The following is a 17,310-nucleotide window of genomic DNA, read 5'->3' on the forward strand; positions in this document are numbered from 1 at the left end:
TTATGTTAACTCTTTGGTTTGGAGTAATGTTCTGTCTGCACCAAACGATGAGCAGTCAATCACATACCTTATTTCTCTCTCTGAAAAGTGATCTAAAGCTGCTCCTCTGCCTTTAGTTAAGATTTTTCAAGAGCAGAGATAAAGTAGCAGCTAAGAACTGATAGAGTAAGAAGTTGTTATTTAAAGAAGTTTCTATTTTTCTAATAACATACCTCTTTTGTTAAAAAAAAATCAGTAACATATTTTGATGAAAGCTTTCCAGAATACAACGGATGGCTTTGATTCATATAACTGCAAGATTTGGACCTCTCCTTCTATAATTCAAAAGTTAAAAATGTGATAATGGAAACCATCTTAGAACGTTGGCTATCTTTTTAAGTGTCTTGTGGCTGAAAGTAATGTTTTATTAATAATCTAAAGGAAACTATTTTTTAAATGACTCATAAGAATTTGAGAGTAAATGTGAATCATTAAGTGTTTTAAACCTAAGAACAGATATCAGTACCCTCTTCCCCCCAGTTTTAAGAAAAAAAAAATGGGTTTTATTTCAACATTTAAAGTAACCTTTCAACATTTAAGGCAACTGATTGATGGTGATAAAACAGTGATGGACAGAGGAAAACAGAAATGGATGTACTAGGATTAATGGAAAGAGAGAGGCCCAGAGATCCTTCCCAGGGCATCTCAGGTCTGTGCTCTGCTCTGTAGAGTTCTAAATAACTACCTATATTAGTAATAGCTGTAGTTACCCTACTATGCAGCAGAATGCCAGAACTTATTCCTCCTAGCTGAACATTGTACCCATGGATGGTCTCCCCTTTCCCTCTCCACCCCTCCCTCTGGTAACCACCATTCAACTGTCAACTTCTTTGAGATCAATATTTTTAAATTCCGTGTATGAGATCATGCAGTGTTTCCTTTCTGTGCCTGGCTTATTTCACTTTCCACAATGTCTTCTAAGTTTCATCCATGTTTTCACAAATGACAGGATTTCCTTATCTATAAGGCCTAATCGTATTCAATTGTGCATATAATTCCACATTTTTTTAATTCATTCAAATTTTAATGGATACTTAGGGTGATTCCATATCTTGGCTGTTGTCAATAATGTTGCAATGAACATGGGAGCACAGGCATTTTTTCCATATACTGACTTCATTTCCTTTGGATAAATAAATAAGTACCCACTAGTGGAATGTTCGGGTCATGTGGTAATTCTATTTTTAGTTTATAAACTATACAGAAGAGATGATTTTTAATGTTCTTACTACAAAGAAATGATAAATGCTTGAGGTGATAGATATGCTAGTTAATTTCATCATTATACAATATATACATGTATCAAAACATCAACTTGGACCCCATAAACCTGTACACTACTTTTTGTCGATTAAAGATAAAATAAGTGGTACATATGCATAATAGAATATTATTTAGCCATAAAAAGAATGAAGTCCTATCATTTATGGCAACCATGATGGAACCGGGGATCATTATAATAAGCCAAGCACAGAAAGACAATATCACACGATCTCACTTACATGTAGAATCTCAAAATGTTGCTCTCCTGTAAGTAGAGAGTAGAATGGTGGCTACTGGAGGCTGAGGAGAGTGGAGAGAGGGGTGAGGAAAGACTGTTCAATGGTGCAGCGCTTTAGTCAGACAAGAGCAGGAAGTTCTGCTATGGAGTGCACAGTAGGATGACCACAGATAACAGTAATTTACTCAACACATTTCAAAAAGCCAGAAGAATGGATTTTGAAAGTTTTCACCATAAATAAATGATAAATGTTTGAGGAGATACATGTTTAACCTGAATTAAACATCACACAATGTATACAAGTATCAAACATCACATGGCACCCTGTTAATAAGGACAATTTTTGTTTTTAATCTATTAGTTTAAAATAAATTAATTAATTAATAATAAAATTAAATAAAATCACCCACATCCCATAATGGCACAGTCGAGGGCAGGTCAGTGCCAACCCAATATAGGATGGAGTCCTTCTGTTCCAGCAATATCCTGGCAGCTTTTACCAGGTACTCTGCTCTTAGATACAACTTAGACACAGTAATCCAAGAGGGAAATAAAGACACAGAACTGTACTTCTTAGGGGTGGGTTCTGCTCATAATAAGAGCATACTGATGAATCATCAGAATGAGTATTATAACAAAGACAGCTTGGGGCACCATGGGGTTCTGCCTTGATTCACTTGCATTTTAAAGCATGAAAGGGCTGGTAATTAGGGCAGTGCCTACCAAGGGAACTTAAAAGGAGTATCAAGCTCAGTTCTGTATCTATAAACAAATGCTACAACATTGCTCAACACAGCTTGCAGCTTACATAGCTGCACTGTTTTTGATGTGCTCCTAGTTCAAAACCAAAAATCAATTAAAACAGTATCTGACACTGAGTTAGAAACTTAGCCACAAGTCAAAGGCTGTGGTCTAACATAATACACTTTACCTCCACTTCATGCACACACTGGCTAACCTAGATACAGATGTTAGAAGATGGCTGGGCTGGTCTTACCAGTTCCAGATGCTGGCAAGGAGAGAAATCAAGCAAAAAAAATAAATAAAAAATTTATTTATATATACACACACACACACACACACACACACACACACATTTAGGAGAAGCTTCAAAAGAGACCTATAATTTCTTAAGAAAAAGATGCAAATTTTTGTATAGTCCTTCTATTATCACTCATTTGTAAAGTGATATTTTCTTAAGTGATATTAATTTAAATAATCTTGCTTATATAAAGGATTCTACTTACTATGTATTATAAATTTGCACTGAACTGTGCTTCTCTTCTTCTATTTCGTGGCATTATATTTCCAAATCACATTTTGGTTTCATTTTAGTTCATATTCACTCAATAATCAATTTATTTCCAGATTGGCAGAGTCAATAATTTTTGTAAAATCACAAACTATCAGACTGTTCTCCAAAATGTTGAAATTTGCTTTCTCTACTTAATTCCCAAAATAAAATATTTTAATGTAGCCCAGTTATTTAAGAATCAGAAGAATTCACCCAGTTAAGCTTGATTTAACTTCTTTCTGGAAATTTATCCTTCTTCAGGCTTCCTTGAAAGTATACCTGTTTATTTTCTCCTTATCTCAGATGCTGGATCCTGTTCTATCTGATTTCACCACATACCTGGTTCTGCCCTGGATTCTTTTATCTATACTATACATGTTGGTGTTTTATCAGTCCCCTGGCTATGGATGTTACTTGCTTATATATTTATGATTTTCAAATTTATATCTGCAGCTACTATCTCTTTTCTGCTCCAGTTCATACATCTATATGGATAGATAATAGATACCTCAAACTTAACATTTCCAAATAAAACTTGTACCATCTCTGTAAATTAATAGATGGCACCATAATTTACCTGGTGGTTTACTCCAAAACCTAAGTACCATTCTTGACTCTATCATTCCTTTACCTGACTCATAATCGATCAATATACCAATTGCTCAGACAACAAATATTGCTCAAGTTGAAACACTAGACATCACTAACACCTTGGTTAGCTGAGTGTTGACTGAACATCTTTCCCTGCAGATATTCATCATTTATGTATCTTCTTTGAAGAAATGTCTATTTTGAGTACTTTGTCCATTTTTTTCATGGATTATAATTCTGTCTTAAAGCAATTTGTTCTAGGAAACCCAATTCTCTGTCTACGGGAGTGTTTGCCCATTTTTTAATTGGGTCATTTGTATCTTTTTCTTGTCAAGTTGTAAGAATTCTTTATATATTCTGAATATTAAACCTTTACAAGTATGTAATTCATAAATGATTTTTCCCATTCTGTGGGTTATAATTTCATGTTGTTGTTGATGGCCTATGAAGCACAAAAATTTTCATTTTTAGAAAGCCTTATGTATTTATTTTTCTTTTCTTTCCTATACTTCCATTGTATATATAAGAAACCATTCCAAACCCCAAATCATGGAGATTTTCCCCTGTGTCTTTAAGTATTTTAGTTTTGGCTCTTCAATTTAGATCTTTGATCCATTTTTAGTTAACTTGTAAATGTGATATGAGGTAGTACCCAACTTCATTCTTTTGTAGGTTTTCCAGCTGCAAAAAGATCGTTTTCTGAGCACCATGTTTAACGAGACTCTTTCTCTTCCCATTGAATGGTGTTGCCAAAAATCATTTGGTCATGAATGTAGGACTTTATTTCTGGGCTATCCATTCTGTTCCATTGTTCTATGTCTATCCCAGTACCACAATTTTTTTCTTTTTTTGTTACTATATTTGTTGTCATCAAAAGGAAGAAGGGGTCCTCTAAATTTTTTCTTCTTCAAGGTTTTTTTTTTTTTTTTTTTTTTTTTTTTCCTATTTCAGGGTTCCTTGAAATGCCATTTGTATTTTAGGATGATTTTTTTTTTTTTTCATTTCTGCAAAGAGCTCTGTTAAATTTTGATAGGCATTGCTTCAAATCTACATATTACTTTGGGGTAGACTACTGTCATCTGAAAAATATTAAGTCTTCCAATTTATGAACATTGGATGTCTTTCTATTTATTTTAGTCTTTTAGCTTTTTTAACACTGTTTTTTTAAATTTTCACTGTATAAACATGGTACCTTCTTAGTAAAATTTATTCTCAAGTATTTTAGTCTTTTTGATGATTTTATAAACAGAATTTCTTAATTTTTGATTCATTGCTATTATATAAAAATATAATGATTTTGGATATTGATTTCTATGCTTCAATTTCATTGAATCCTTGTTAGTTCCAATAGTTCTTTCTTTTTTTTTTTTTTTTTAATTCCTTAGGATTTTCTATTTGTAAGATCATGTCATCTGCAAATAGAGATAGTTTTACTTCCTTTCCAGTTTGGATACCTTCCCCCCCCCCCTTTTTTTGGCTGCTTACTCTAGTTTAGGAGTTCTAGTATTAGTTAGGTAGAAATGGAAGGTGGGCATCTTCATCTTCTTTATTTTAGGAAAAAGCATTCATCTTTCACTGCTAAATATGATGTTTTTCATATCTGACCTCTATCATATTGAGGAAGTTCTCTTTACTTCCTAATTGAGTGCTTTTATCATGAGAGAGTAACAGATTTTGTCAAATGATTTTTTAGCATAACTGAGATGATACTGTGGATTTTTTTCCCCTTTCATTTCACTATTTCATAAGAAATTGATTGATTTTTATATGATTAGTCATCGTTGTCTGGAACAAATCCCTTTTGGTCATGATGTGCAGTCCTTGATTATGCTTCTTAGTTTGATTTGCTTACAGTTTATGCCTATATATTTACAAGGAATCTTGATTTGCAGTTTTCTTCCTTTGTAGAGCTTTTATCTGGCTTTGGTACAGGGTAATGTGGACCTTATAGAATGAGTTAGGTAGTATTCTTTTCTTTTTTAGATTTTTGGAAAGAGTTAGGAAGGACTGGATTTAATTCTTTAAATATGGAGTAAAATTCATCAAAAGGCCTCTGGTCCTGAGTTTTTCTTTACTGTGAGGTATTTGGTTACCAATTTGGACTCCTTAATTATTATATGTCTATTCATATTTTCTATTTCTTCTTGTCATTTTTGTTCATTCATGTGTTTATAGGAATATGTCCATTTCATCTAAGTTGTCTCATATGTTGACATAAAATCTCTTATAAATTCTCATATGATCTACTTTATTTCTGCATAGTCAATAGTGATGTTCTCTTTTTCTTTTTGATTTTAGTAGTTTGAGTATTCTCTCCTTTTTTAGTCAATCTAAAGTTTTGTTGGTTTTTCTTATGTTTTCAAATAAGCAATTTTTTATTTTATTGATTATTATTTTTTTCTCTTCTTATTTCATTGATCTTGGCTATGATCCTTTTTATATTATTCCATTTCATATTTTTGGTTCTTTTTTTACTTTCTAATGTTTCAAAGTAGGTTAGGTTATTGACTTTAGATTTTTCTTTTTTTAATGTAGACATTTACTGCTATAAATTTCCTTTTAGGCACTGCTATATATCCCAAAAGTTTTGGCATGTTACGTTTTCATTCATATGAAAATATTTTCTAATTTTCTTTGTGCTTTCTTCTTTGACTCAGTGGTTATTAAAGAGTGTGTTGTTTAATTTCCAAATATTTGTGAAAATTTGTGAATTTTCTTTCCTTTATTGATTTCTAGTTTTATTCCATTGTGATTCAAAAAAATATTTTGTATAATTTCAATCTTTTCAGACTTGTTGAATCTTGTTTTATTACCTTACATATAATCTATTCTGGAGAATGTTCCCTATACATTTCAGAAGATGTTTATTCTGATGTTATTGAGTACTTCCTATTTTTATTATAATAGAATTCAACTCCTCATTGTAGTTTGCAAATTCCTATTTTAACTGCCCCTACTCAGCTCATCTGGTATCATCTCTTTCAACTCTTCTAGTTCTTTCTCAGGAAATATTTTTAACTGACTTATAAATTAACTTAAGCATTAATGTCATATAAATAATCTTTTGATAGTATGTAGAACAATTATAATGTCTTTGTATAAAGTTTTAACATATATAGGAAAAGCTTGTACAATCATACAGCATTATTCACAAAAGCCAAAAGGTGTTAAAAAAAATCTATAATCTGACCAATGGATAAACAAATACATGGCATATTCATGCAATGGAATATCATTCTACCATAAACAGAAATGAAATTCTGATACATTCTAAACTTTGGATGAGCCTTGGAAACATTATGCTAAATGATAGAAGCCAGATACAAAAGTATATATAATATTATATGACATGAAAGATGCAGAATAGGCAAATACATAGACAGAAAGCAGATTAATGCTTGCCAGGGGCTGAGACATGAGGGAAATGGAGTGACTACTTGGTTTCTAGGTTTTCTTTGGGGATGTTGAAAGTGTTCTGAAATGAGTGGTTGATATTGGTATAGTTGCACAACATTAAGGTAAATCCTATGGATATTTTACCCTGATAAGAAAAATCAGTCACATTTTTAAGAAATAGGTATGGATATGGATGAAAAAACAAATAGAAAAATCTCTTTTTGGAATGATATTTTATCAATTATTGAAAAAATTAAAATCTACAATGAAGGAAACATAAATGATGAAGTTTCACTTTTATATTTATCCAGTTATCAGAGGGCTTGGTATAAAATGGATAAAAAATTCAACCATTTTGTTTATTGGCCAACTTTTATATTACATCTGGAATTCATATGTTAAATGTTACCATATATATTTTTGTCTGACCAGTTTAGATTAACAAGATAAAGCTTGCCTCAGTTAAGATTGCAAAGAGTTTATTGTTAAAAATCTTTTTTTTTTTTTAATTAAAGGGCAAGGCTAGAAATAGATTCATCTTCAGGTTTTAGTTTGTTACACCTTTATTTGGTTTGAGAGTTTTGCTGGTAACAGTGGAACAGCACAGAAAGCAATAGATTGAATTGTAGTTTACTTGAAACAAATATAAAAGTCCAAGAGAAAATATTTTAGTGAGAAATATTTTTAAAAAGTCTAACTTGTATGTTTATATTCCAGAATTAGCTGTTAATTGAACTGCGTGTGCCAAAATGTAGTCATCAACAAATAAAAATGCTCACATTTCTGATTATGTTGGAGTTTCCAGAGATATATCATAGAGCAGGAAACCAGATGTGTCATTTCATATGCTAAACTCTTTGATGAAAACACAAGATATTAGCCCAGACAGAAAACATAATTAGTTCATTTACAACTTGTTCTTCCCTACTATATTTATTCAGTATTCACCTAATTATACCATATAGACTATAAAAATAATGTTGAAAAAATAAAGTTTAAAGGTCATATGTTGCTTTTCCCTTTAATAAAATGCAGTAGCCTCTTTAATCTTAGGGATAAAACAGGTTGAATTTGTGAGGCCATATTTGTGTTTCTAATTAGGTCAAACCATATTGTATGTATTAACTGATTAACTAGAATTTATTCCCCTATACAAATAATATGAAGGCAATAATCCTTCATATGACAATATTTTTCTTTACTCCAGATGGTTGTAAAGAATATAGTATAACTTTAAAAAGAGAGAGAGAGAGCATAAGTTTTAGAGTCAGACAAACCTAAGCTCAAATTTAGATCCAACCACTTACTAGTGGTTTGACATGAAAAAAAAATATTCCTGGATATGTATGGCTTTTTTCAAGTATAAAGCCCTTACTGTAAAGCATCATTATGATTCCTAGGAAGTTAGTAAGCAAAGGGCTGGCCCTGGGATGTTGGGCACGTGGGAGCTATGATAGGGTGGGTAATGACTTAGAGAACTGTCTACAAAAGAGAAATGATGCTCTTGTTAGCAGCTCCAGGCAATCTTATGCTGCCTCTGCATAGTTTTGAAGGTTGGGAGTAAGTAGAAGTGTAAGATTCATATGCAGAATTTGATAAAAATGATGTGAAGATTCCATTGTTTCCTTTATCCTATCCTCCTAGTAGTTTCTAAATTGGCTTGAAATAGCTTTTTAAAAATTTTTATTTATTTATTTATTTATTTATTCTAATCAGTTATACATGACAGCAGAATGCTCTTTGATTCATTGTATACAAATGGAGCACAATTTTCACTTCTCTGGTTATACACAAAGTAGGGCCACACCATTCGTGCAATCATACATGTACCTAGGGTAATGATATCCATCTCATTCCACCATCTTTCCTACCCCCATGCTCCCTCCTTATCTTCCCTCTCCTTTGCCCTATCCAAAGTTCCTCCATTCCTCCCATGTCCCCCCCATCACCCTCACCCATTATGGATCAGCATCTACTTATCAGAGAGAGAGAAAAAAATAAGCCTTTAGTTTTTTGGGATTGGCTTACTTCACTTAGCATGATATTCTCCAACTCCATCCATTTACCTGCAAATGCCATGATTTTATTCTCTTTTAATGCTGAGTAATATTCCACTGTGTATATATACCACAGTTTCTTTATCCATTCATCTATTGAAGGGCATCTAGGTTGGGTCTACAGTTTAGCTATTGTGAATTATGCTGCTATAACCATTGATGTGGCTGTGTCACTGTAGTATGCTGTTCTTAAGTCCTTTGGGTATAGACCGAGAAGTGGGATAGCTGGGTCAAATGGTGGCTGCATTCCAAGTTTGAAATAGCTTTTGTTGGAAGAAGTGACTGAAAACTGCAGAAAGGAGTATGGCCCTTATATCAGAGATTGAGATCAAGTAGGAGACTTTCACTGCTCTGCAATTTACGCTCCCTGTCTCAGCTGCTGTCCTGAGCTCCAGATTCATGCCTCCAATAAACTACTGACCATCTCCACTCAGATGGGGGAGCACTCTAAACTCAACAGCCAAAGAATGAGTTCCTCATTACAACCATGACCATCTCCCCTAATAAAACTCCCTGTTCCTCTCCCAAAAGGTCTTTTGAATTTTCTGACTTCTTTTGGGCATCCATTATAAATCAGCATCATTTAAAATGTATTATTAATTAAAATTATATTTGGCATCTAGTAACTAAAGTAAGGTCCCTTTTGTGATGTCTCCCTAGAGTGCTAATCAAAATTGTCTAGCGAAGGCTGTTTTTGTTTGGTATTCATTCTGAAGAGACAGCTCCTAACCTTCAGGTTTGTGTATTGATCAGTCTGAATAGCCCTTGCTTTTTCATCCACAGTCAAACTAATATTCCATCAAGTCAGTCCATGCAAACACAACTGTCTTTGCTCCAGGCTGTTTCCATCTGCATTGTCACCAGCTACATTGCCAAGGATAGGAGATACCCAATAAACATGTCATTGCCATAATCTCATTTTATTGATGGGGCAAGTCCCCATTAAATAAACTTTTTGGAATTCTCAGAGTGTTTCATTTCTTTTATAAACATTCATTCATTCTGTTATTTAACAAATATTTATCCGGAACCAGCTATGTGCCAAGATCCCTTAGAAATATTGTAAATGCAGTAGTGAACAAAACTGACAAAAACCCCTGACCTTGGGAAACTGTATGGAGTAAATACTTGGTTAGGCTAAAGGCTAAGCTGTGGTAATGAAGAGGCCTAAAAGGATTTTGGCCTAAGTGTGATGGAAGTTTCTCTCTCTCTTATGTAACAGTCCAGCCAGTCCCACCAGGCAGACAGCTGTGCTGGATGAATTCAGAGGCCAGCTGCCCACCCTGCTGCTGTGTAACCTCTATATATCTATCTACCTGCCTCATCCCTCCAATCACAGCTAGGTTGTTGCTGTACTCAGCTTCCAGCTCTCTGTGAAGAGAAATACCAGGGCAAGCAATTTGTCCCTAAGTTGAAATGATCCACAGGCCGCACACACCTCTTCTGCCCACCCCACCTTCCCAGTGACTCTACCTTGGTCATTATCTCCCGTGGCTGTGAAAGAGGCTGGAAAGCTTGGCCGCATGCTGGGCCAGCCTAGCCACAGACAGCTGGGTGTTTGCACAAGCCAGATGGGTTCCATAACTCCCACCTCGGGGGAAATGACAATGAACCAAACAGGTCAAATATATAAAATGTCAGGTGGCAGTAAGTGCTATAGAAGGAAAGAAAGCAGGCAAGCTGGTAGGAAGCAGTGGGGTGAGATTGCAATTTTAGTTTGGTGGGGAAACCTCACCGAGTAGGTGAATTTGAGGAAGGACCCACACACTGAGGGAGAGCATTACAGAAAGCGGCAATGACAGGTGAGAACGATTTGGGAGAGGAACAGGGAGTTTTATCAGGGGAGGTGGTCATGGTTGTAATGACGAACTCATTCTTTGGCTGTTGAGTTTAGAGTGCTCCCTCATCTGAGTGGAGATGGTCAGTAGTTTATTGGAGGCATGAATCTGGAGCTCAGGACAGCAGCTGAGACAGGGAGTGTAAATTGCAGAGCAGTGAAAGTCTCCTACTTGATCTCAATCTCTGATATAAGGGCCATACTCCTTTCTGCAGTTTTCAGTCACTTCTTCCAACAAAAGCTATTTCAAACTTGGAATGTAGCCACCATTTGACCCAGCTATCCCACTTCTCGGTCTATACCCAAAGGACTTAAGAACAGCATACTACAGTGACACAGCCACATCAATGGTTATAGCAGCATAATTCACAATAGCTAAACTGTAGACCCAACCTAGATGCCCTTCAATAGATGAATGGATAAAGAAACTGTGGTATATATACACAGTGGAATATTACTGTGTAAATTGCAGAGCAGTGAAAGTCTCCTACTTGATCTCAATCTTTGATGTAAGGGCCACACTCCTTTCTACAGAGAGAAGCCACCAGGCCACAGGGTGGAGGCTGCACTTCCCTGACAGCCAGCGTTTCCAGGAGCGCATTGCAACTGATTCTGCACCAGCTCCTCCGTCCTAAGAGGAGTGCTCAGTGCCTCAGCCTCACAAAGGATCGTGGAACTGTCTCATCTTCCCTGGGAGGAAACTAAGACTCCAGTGAAAACTCTTGTCCACAGTCCTGGTGGGAAGTGGCAAGAGCCGGATTTTGAACCTCAGTTCTTCTCCAGCCAGCCCTGCCTGAACAGGGCCCTTTGTCAGGAATGTTCTCTGAAAAAAAAAAAAAAAAGGATCTTTTGTTTAGCAGATTTCTAAACATCAGGTACTAGGAAGTCCAAGGTACACAAGGAGGACAATCAATAGAAAGCAAAGCTGTGGCTCTGGAAAGCGCAGGCAGGTCCAGATGCTTTAATGTCCGGTGCTTCCAGGGTCTGTCTTTGCATGTCCTTGTTCCATTTCTCTCTCTGCGTGTGGCCTTTCCAGACTCCATCACCCCCATAAAACATCCTCTCCTTCTTGCCATGGAAGAAGGGACTAGGCACTACATCCATGGAGCAGTACAATCTCCCGGATGGGATCAGAAGACCCGGATTCCAGCCCAAGGTCCCTTTGCTCTGAACCCTGAGCAGGGAGCACAAGGTCTTCCCCACCTGGAGGGCAAAGGGGTCTCAGTGAACTTTCCCCACTCTACCTAAGTACAACCATGAAATCCCTCTAGGGGTGTGAGCAAGGCACGTGGCTATAAAAAAACGCAAAGTAATTTAATAATTTAATTGGTTAGGGTAAGCATGCCTTTGTTTTCTAGATAAAGTTGTTTCCAAAACAATGTGGCTGTTCCTATTCCCAGTTCTTCAGAAGTATTGTCAGAATCCTAATAAGGTATAGGAAAAATTCCTTGCAGACATTTAATATGCTTAGTGAACTATGGACAAAGTATTTGGTCCAGGCATGTGGGTGGAATTAATCTTTAATGTTAGCATCATTGAAGTATCCACAGATCAACAAAACAATACTTTTTAGTTTGGAGTAGATAAGTTGTTTTCTGGGAAATTCTCAGTAGCATCTCAATTAACCACAACTTAATAGAAGTCATTTTATAGCTAGTACAAAACTCCCTTTTTCCCCTCAACAATTTGTTTTTACTGTTCAAATAAAAAAAAAATTATACAAAAGTAGGCCTTTTAAAACAAAGCACAATGTGAATGAGTTTTTGGAGCTCAGATGATATTCATTCCGATCTCCACAGCTACCTTATTTATATCGACCTTGCTGGATGTGACAGAACTAAAGATGATGAACCAGAAATGATGATCCCATTTTCTGTAAATATCATGGTTTGCTTAAGTGTTGTCACAAACTTGCACATGTAAGCAAGAAGGCAGTTCTACTTACTTCTTACCTATTTACTTTGAGAACTAAGGGTTTAAGAATTAACAGGATGGCTTTTCTTATATAAATGTCAAAAATTGGGAGATAAAACTTGTGGATTTTTCTTGTTTGTCATTACGTGTTATTGCATAGGAAAGTGAATAGAGAATGGACACAATGGGTGTACTTGTCTTCAAAACTGATATTATTATGGCAACTTGATGTCATTGAAATTACCATATTAGTAGGCAAGGGAGGGAGAGGAGGGGAGGTTCACAGGATTGGTTGGGGCTGTAGGGTCAAATAAGAAGGGATGGAATGGGAAAGACAGGAGAATGAAATTATATAACTTTCTTATGTTCATTATGAATACATGATCAGTATAACTCCACATCATGTACAACCACAATAACGGGAAGTTACACTCCATGTGTATGTGTATCATAATACGTTCTATTGTCATATATAACTAAAAAGAACAATTCAAGAAAAAAAGAAATTACAGTGTTAGTTTTCTGTCTTAGAAATGTGTATATTATCGAGACTGTTATGTTTAGAGAAAATAATTCCAAGGTTACAAAATACCAAGTTAAAAATAAATCCTCACTCCATGTATAACTTATAAATCCATTTATAAGTTAGAGACAGTTCCTTTTATTTTAAGGCAAATAAGTTGACCAATACAATTTGAAAGGATTTTAAACATTGACAATTTAGAGAACTCTACAGCAATTCTACTTTAACCTGAAATTCCTATTCTTATGACAGTTTTCCTGAATATCCAGTTCTATATAAATTGATGACCTTAACTTAAAAGTTACAACATGGAAACTTTGAGATCTTCAGCTTACATCAATGTATTATGCCTTATTTTGGATGACATCTTTTGCTAAAGCCGGGTATTAAGCAGGGCTGGATTATGTGATCCAGAGTTTAGCTAAGGAAACTGTTTTCACTCTGAAGTGAACAAATATAAGTGGGATGACAGTTTCCCACAGCTTTACCCTTTGGCACAAATAGATAATGCTTATGCTTCTAAGACACTTCCCCTTCCGTGTGGACTGCTATTTTAACTTGCCGGGAACATAAGCTCCTACTCAGTTATTTATCTGCCTGTGTTTGTACAGCTGGGCCTGTGTTCATACATCCTTTTGTGATTCTGTCCACTGATTGAGGCTGTTTCAGATTTAGATTTAATCTCTATCAGGCTATGAATGTAATTTGTTTAAATCACTGTATAGTCAACATTTAATATGTTCTATTTGATTATTATAGCATTTCCATATAGTTATGTGATTTAAATATTTTGTGAATATTAAACATATTTACAAATAAATGGCCTTTAAAACACACAATTTGGGCCCCTATTCATCCAAGCCCAAGGTACAGATGGATGGTGAAGAAACTTTGATCTTTGTGGTCCAAATCATTGAGACAAGAAATACTAGGACTCATGCTCCAATATAATTGTTCCTGGTATCCTGTTTTCATGATTTAGTAATATTAACCCAAATGTTTCTCTCTGGCTCCAGGCTCAAGTGCCATACTATGGAGAACAATCTTATTGGGGTTGGGGAATGTGTAGCCAGAGCTGAAAAGAAAGACACCAAGACACCAGAAGACAAGTTGTCCTGCATTTAGGTGCCGTAAAATACAAATATAGATAAAAACCTTCATTCTCTGGAGTTTTTATGTCCTTTAGGATGGTCATCAGCTATTGGCTACATGTAGCTACTGAGCACTTGAAATGTGGACAGTCTGAACTGAGATGAGCTGTCTCTGTAAAATCACAGTGAATTTTGAGATTTTTGTACAAAATAAAAAATGCAAAATTTTTATATTGAATACATGTTAAAATATTTTAAGAGCTTCTGGTTAAGTAAAGTAGATTAAAGTTTTGTTTTGTTTTGTTTTTTGACTTTTTAAAAATGTGGCCTCTAGACAATTAAAGTTACATGTGAGGCATGCATTGTGCTTCTTTGGACAGCACCGGGGAACAACATGGAGCACTGAGGACCCAAAGCAGAAGCAGAATGAGGCCCACCCCAGTGAGCTCACTTGAGATCTATTTATTCAAGGGTAGAAAAATTGTAATTTCCCCTCCATGTAGATGCTATTCCTCTCTCAAATTCATTTTTCTCTGATTCATTTGGGCTGAGTTAAATATCATCTTATGTGATCCCATTGTATATAGATTTCTGATTTATGTGTGTGTGTGCTCAGCTGGGTAACTTAAGGATAATAGAAATGCTAGCTATGATCATCATCACCACAATAGCTTATGATTCTGTAGCACTAGGTGCACTTAGGCCCCTCCAAAGTACTTTCCATAATACTTCATTTAATCCTTTAAAAAGTCAATAGCTGGATGACTTATTCCATTTGAACAGATGTCAACTTGGACTCAGAGAGACCAAGTCAGTGGCTCAAGGTGATACAAGTAAACACTGACTTAGACCATCGGTCCCCAAATCTACCCTTGACCATGAAGCAGTACACAACATCTTGTCTTGGCTTTCATAGTGCATTACTATACCTGCCTCTGTATACAATAGCATGAGTCCTTTCTGCTAAACATAGAGGTTTTAATTTAATAAAAGTAGTTATATTATATTATATAAGTATATTAATTATAATAATTGATAATTTAAATCTAAAAGAACTCAAAATGTTTACTCTATCAGAAATGGGAGGCCTACAATTAGTTTGTGGATGATCCAACTCTTTGTTTTACCTTATAGTTGCTCAAAAAAGTATATTTTAGGCCAGTATTCCTGAAAATATAAATGGCCTAATTCCAATTAATTACCTAATGAAGGAGTCCAGAGAATATTCCCTCCAAATATAAGACACTAGCATGTGGATTATTTTGAATTAAAGACACTTGGGAATCAGCAGATGCTGGAAAAATGCTTTTCTCGGATACTCCCTTTTCTACCTAGAGACCTGAGCTGCCTAAGGTGAACACAATTGAGTTAGGTCCACTCCCTGAAATTTCATCAAACAGAGAAAGTTAAATTCATGTTGCAGGAAAGGAGGCGAGGAAGGTCATCACACCTGGGCAGACTTCTTGCAAGCTATTGTCTGCTCTTTGATCTCATTCAGTTTGCAAAGCATCGTTCACAAATCCCTGTCTGGTCTCAGGGCCCATTCCTTCTTCCCAACAGTCATTTACTACCCCTCAAAAATGGTGTACATTTCTATCTCCTCTGCCCTGTGAAGAAGGGCTTCTGAACCCCTTGTGTTATTGGCATTTACCCTCCTAGAGAGCCCATGTGCCTGGAAATGGAAACGTGTGTTGCTTTTTCTCCGTTTCACCTGCCTATTAACATTCACATCAGTGAACCTTCAGAGCAAGGAGAGGAAATTTCCCTTTACCCCACCACTGCTGTGTGCCAAGTAGTGGAGATCCAGAGGTCAAGATGACAGATTACAGATGCCAGCTTTCTGTTCTAGTGGACCAAAGACGGTGTATTAGGACTGTGGGTCTGCAGTGGTGAAGGAACAAAGAGGAGGCACATCCAACAAATTTAGGGGTAAAAGGTGGAGATGTAGAATTTTAAAAAAATTTTCCAAGAGGAGAGCACTTGATTCATCTTAAAATCTCTCACACTGATTTTCTTAGCTCTTACTTTTGCCGTATGAAGGCCATTGCTAAAGGTGCCCACCAACTATGGTGTCAGTACTTTGCTGAGAACACGCTAACCCATTCCTGTGATTTTTAGGTACCAGCAAGGTCAACCTTGTGAAGATCGCGTCCACGGCTTCCAGCCCTCGGGACACAGCCCTGGCTGCGGTCATCTGTAGTGCTCTGGCCACTGTGCTGCTGGCCCTCCTCATTCTGTGTGTCATCTACTGTAAGAGACAGTTCATGGAGAAGAAACCCAGTTGTAAGTTTCTAACTCTTTATATTTCCTTATTATTAATTATCATTGTCATCCAAGTGTGTGACAAGAGCAGTGGCAAAGGCAAGCATCAGTAGTTGCTGAAGGATAGTGAGCACATGAAAATGGACCTCACCAGGGATGACACGACTTTATAACAACACTGACAAGGCTGGGATGTCCCTGTGCCACAAGGCAAATATTAAAATTGTCCTGAGATTTGGCAACATAAATACCCTAAATTCTGAGCTTTCTTAATCAATTAGTTCATATTTGTGTATAAGAAGAAATAGTCCTCGACTTACCTGATTCAACTTAACAGATTTTTGACTGTACAGTGTCATGAAAGCATGCCCACACAAGAGCTACGTTCAGCACAGCATTCTAAATTATATGGGATATTCAACACTTTACTATCCATACGCTTTGTGCTAGATGATTCTGTCAAACTGTAGGCTGCTGGAAGTGTTCTGAGCACATTTCAAGTAGGCTAGGCATGCTGTAATGTTTAGTAAGTTAGTTGTATTAAATGCATTTAAACATCTTCAACTTGCAATGGGGTTTTCAGGTGAAAATTGGTTTCTTACTTGGGCAAATGTGGGCAAAGGTGATACCAACTTTCTCTGTCACTTGAATTCATCAGCAAAATGTTTCTATCACTACAGGTCCCATGCAAAGTCGAGCAGGATCTGTAATCAAAAATTGCAGTGATAGCAGACTTTTTCTCTAAAAATACAAAAGCTAGAATGGTTCCAGTCTGCATTATGGTGTTAATGGAACTCCCTTATAG

At 36.0% G+C, this 17,310-nt stretch overlaps 1 protein-coding gene across 3 annotated transcripts in view; it reads left to right on the forward strand.

The window, feature by feature from the left end:
- The window catches only part of Tnfrsf19 (TNF receptor superfamily member 19), a 91,505-nt gene that overhangs the window by 62,156 nt on the left and 12,039 nt on the right, over positions 1–17,310 (forward strand). For all 3 annotated transcript variants that reach the window (XM_076872305.2, XM_076872307.2, XM_076872306.2), the window contains exon 6: positions 16,362–16,526. In XM_076872305.2, the coding sequence (XP_076728420.1) occupies positions 16,362–16,526 (165 nt within the window). The remainder of the gene's footprint in view (positions 1–16,361; positions 16,527–17,310) is intronic.

Source organism: Callospermophilus lateralis, chromosome 12 (genome assembly GCF_048772815.1).
Source record: "Callospermophilus lateralis isolate mCalLat2 chromosome 12, mCalLat2.hap1, whole genome shotgun sequence".
Lineage (NCBI taxonomy): Eukaryota > Metazoa > Chordata > Mammalia > Rodentia > Sciuridae > Callospermophilus > Callospermophilus lateralis.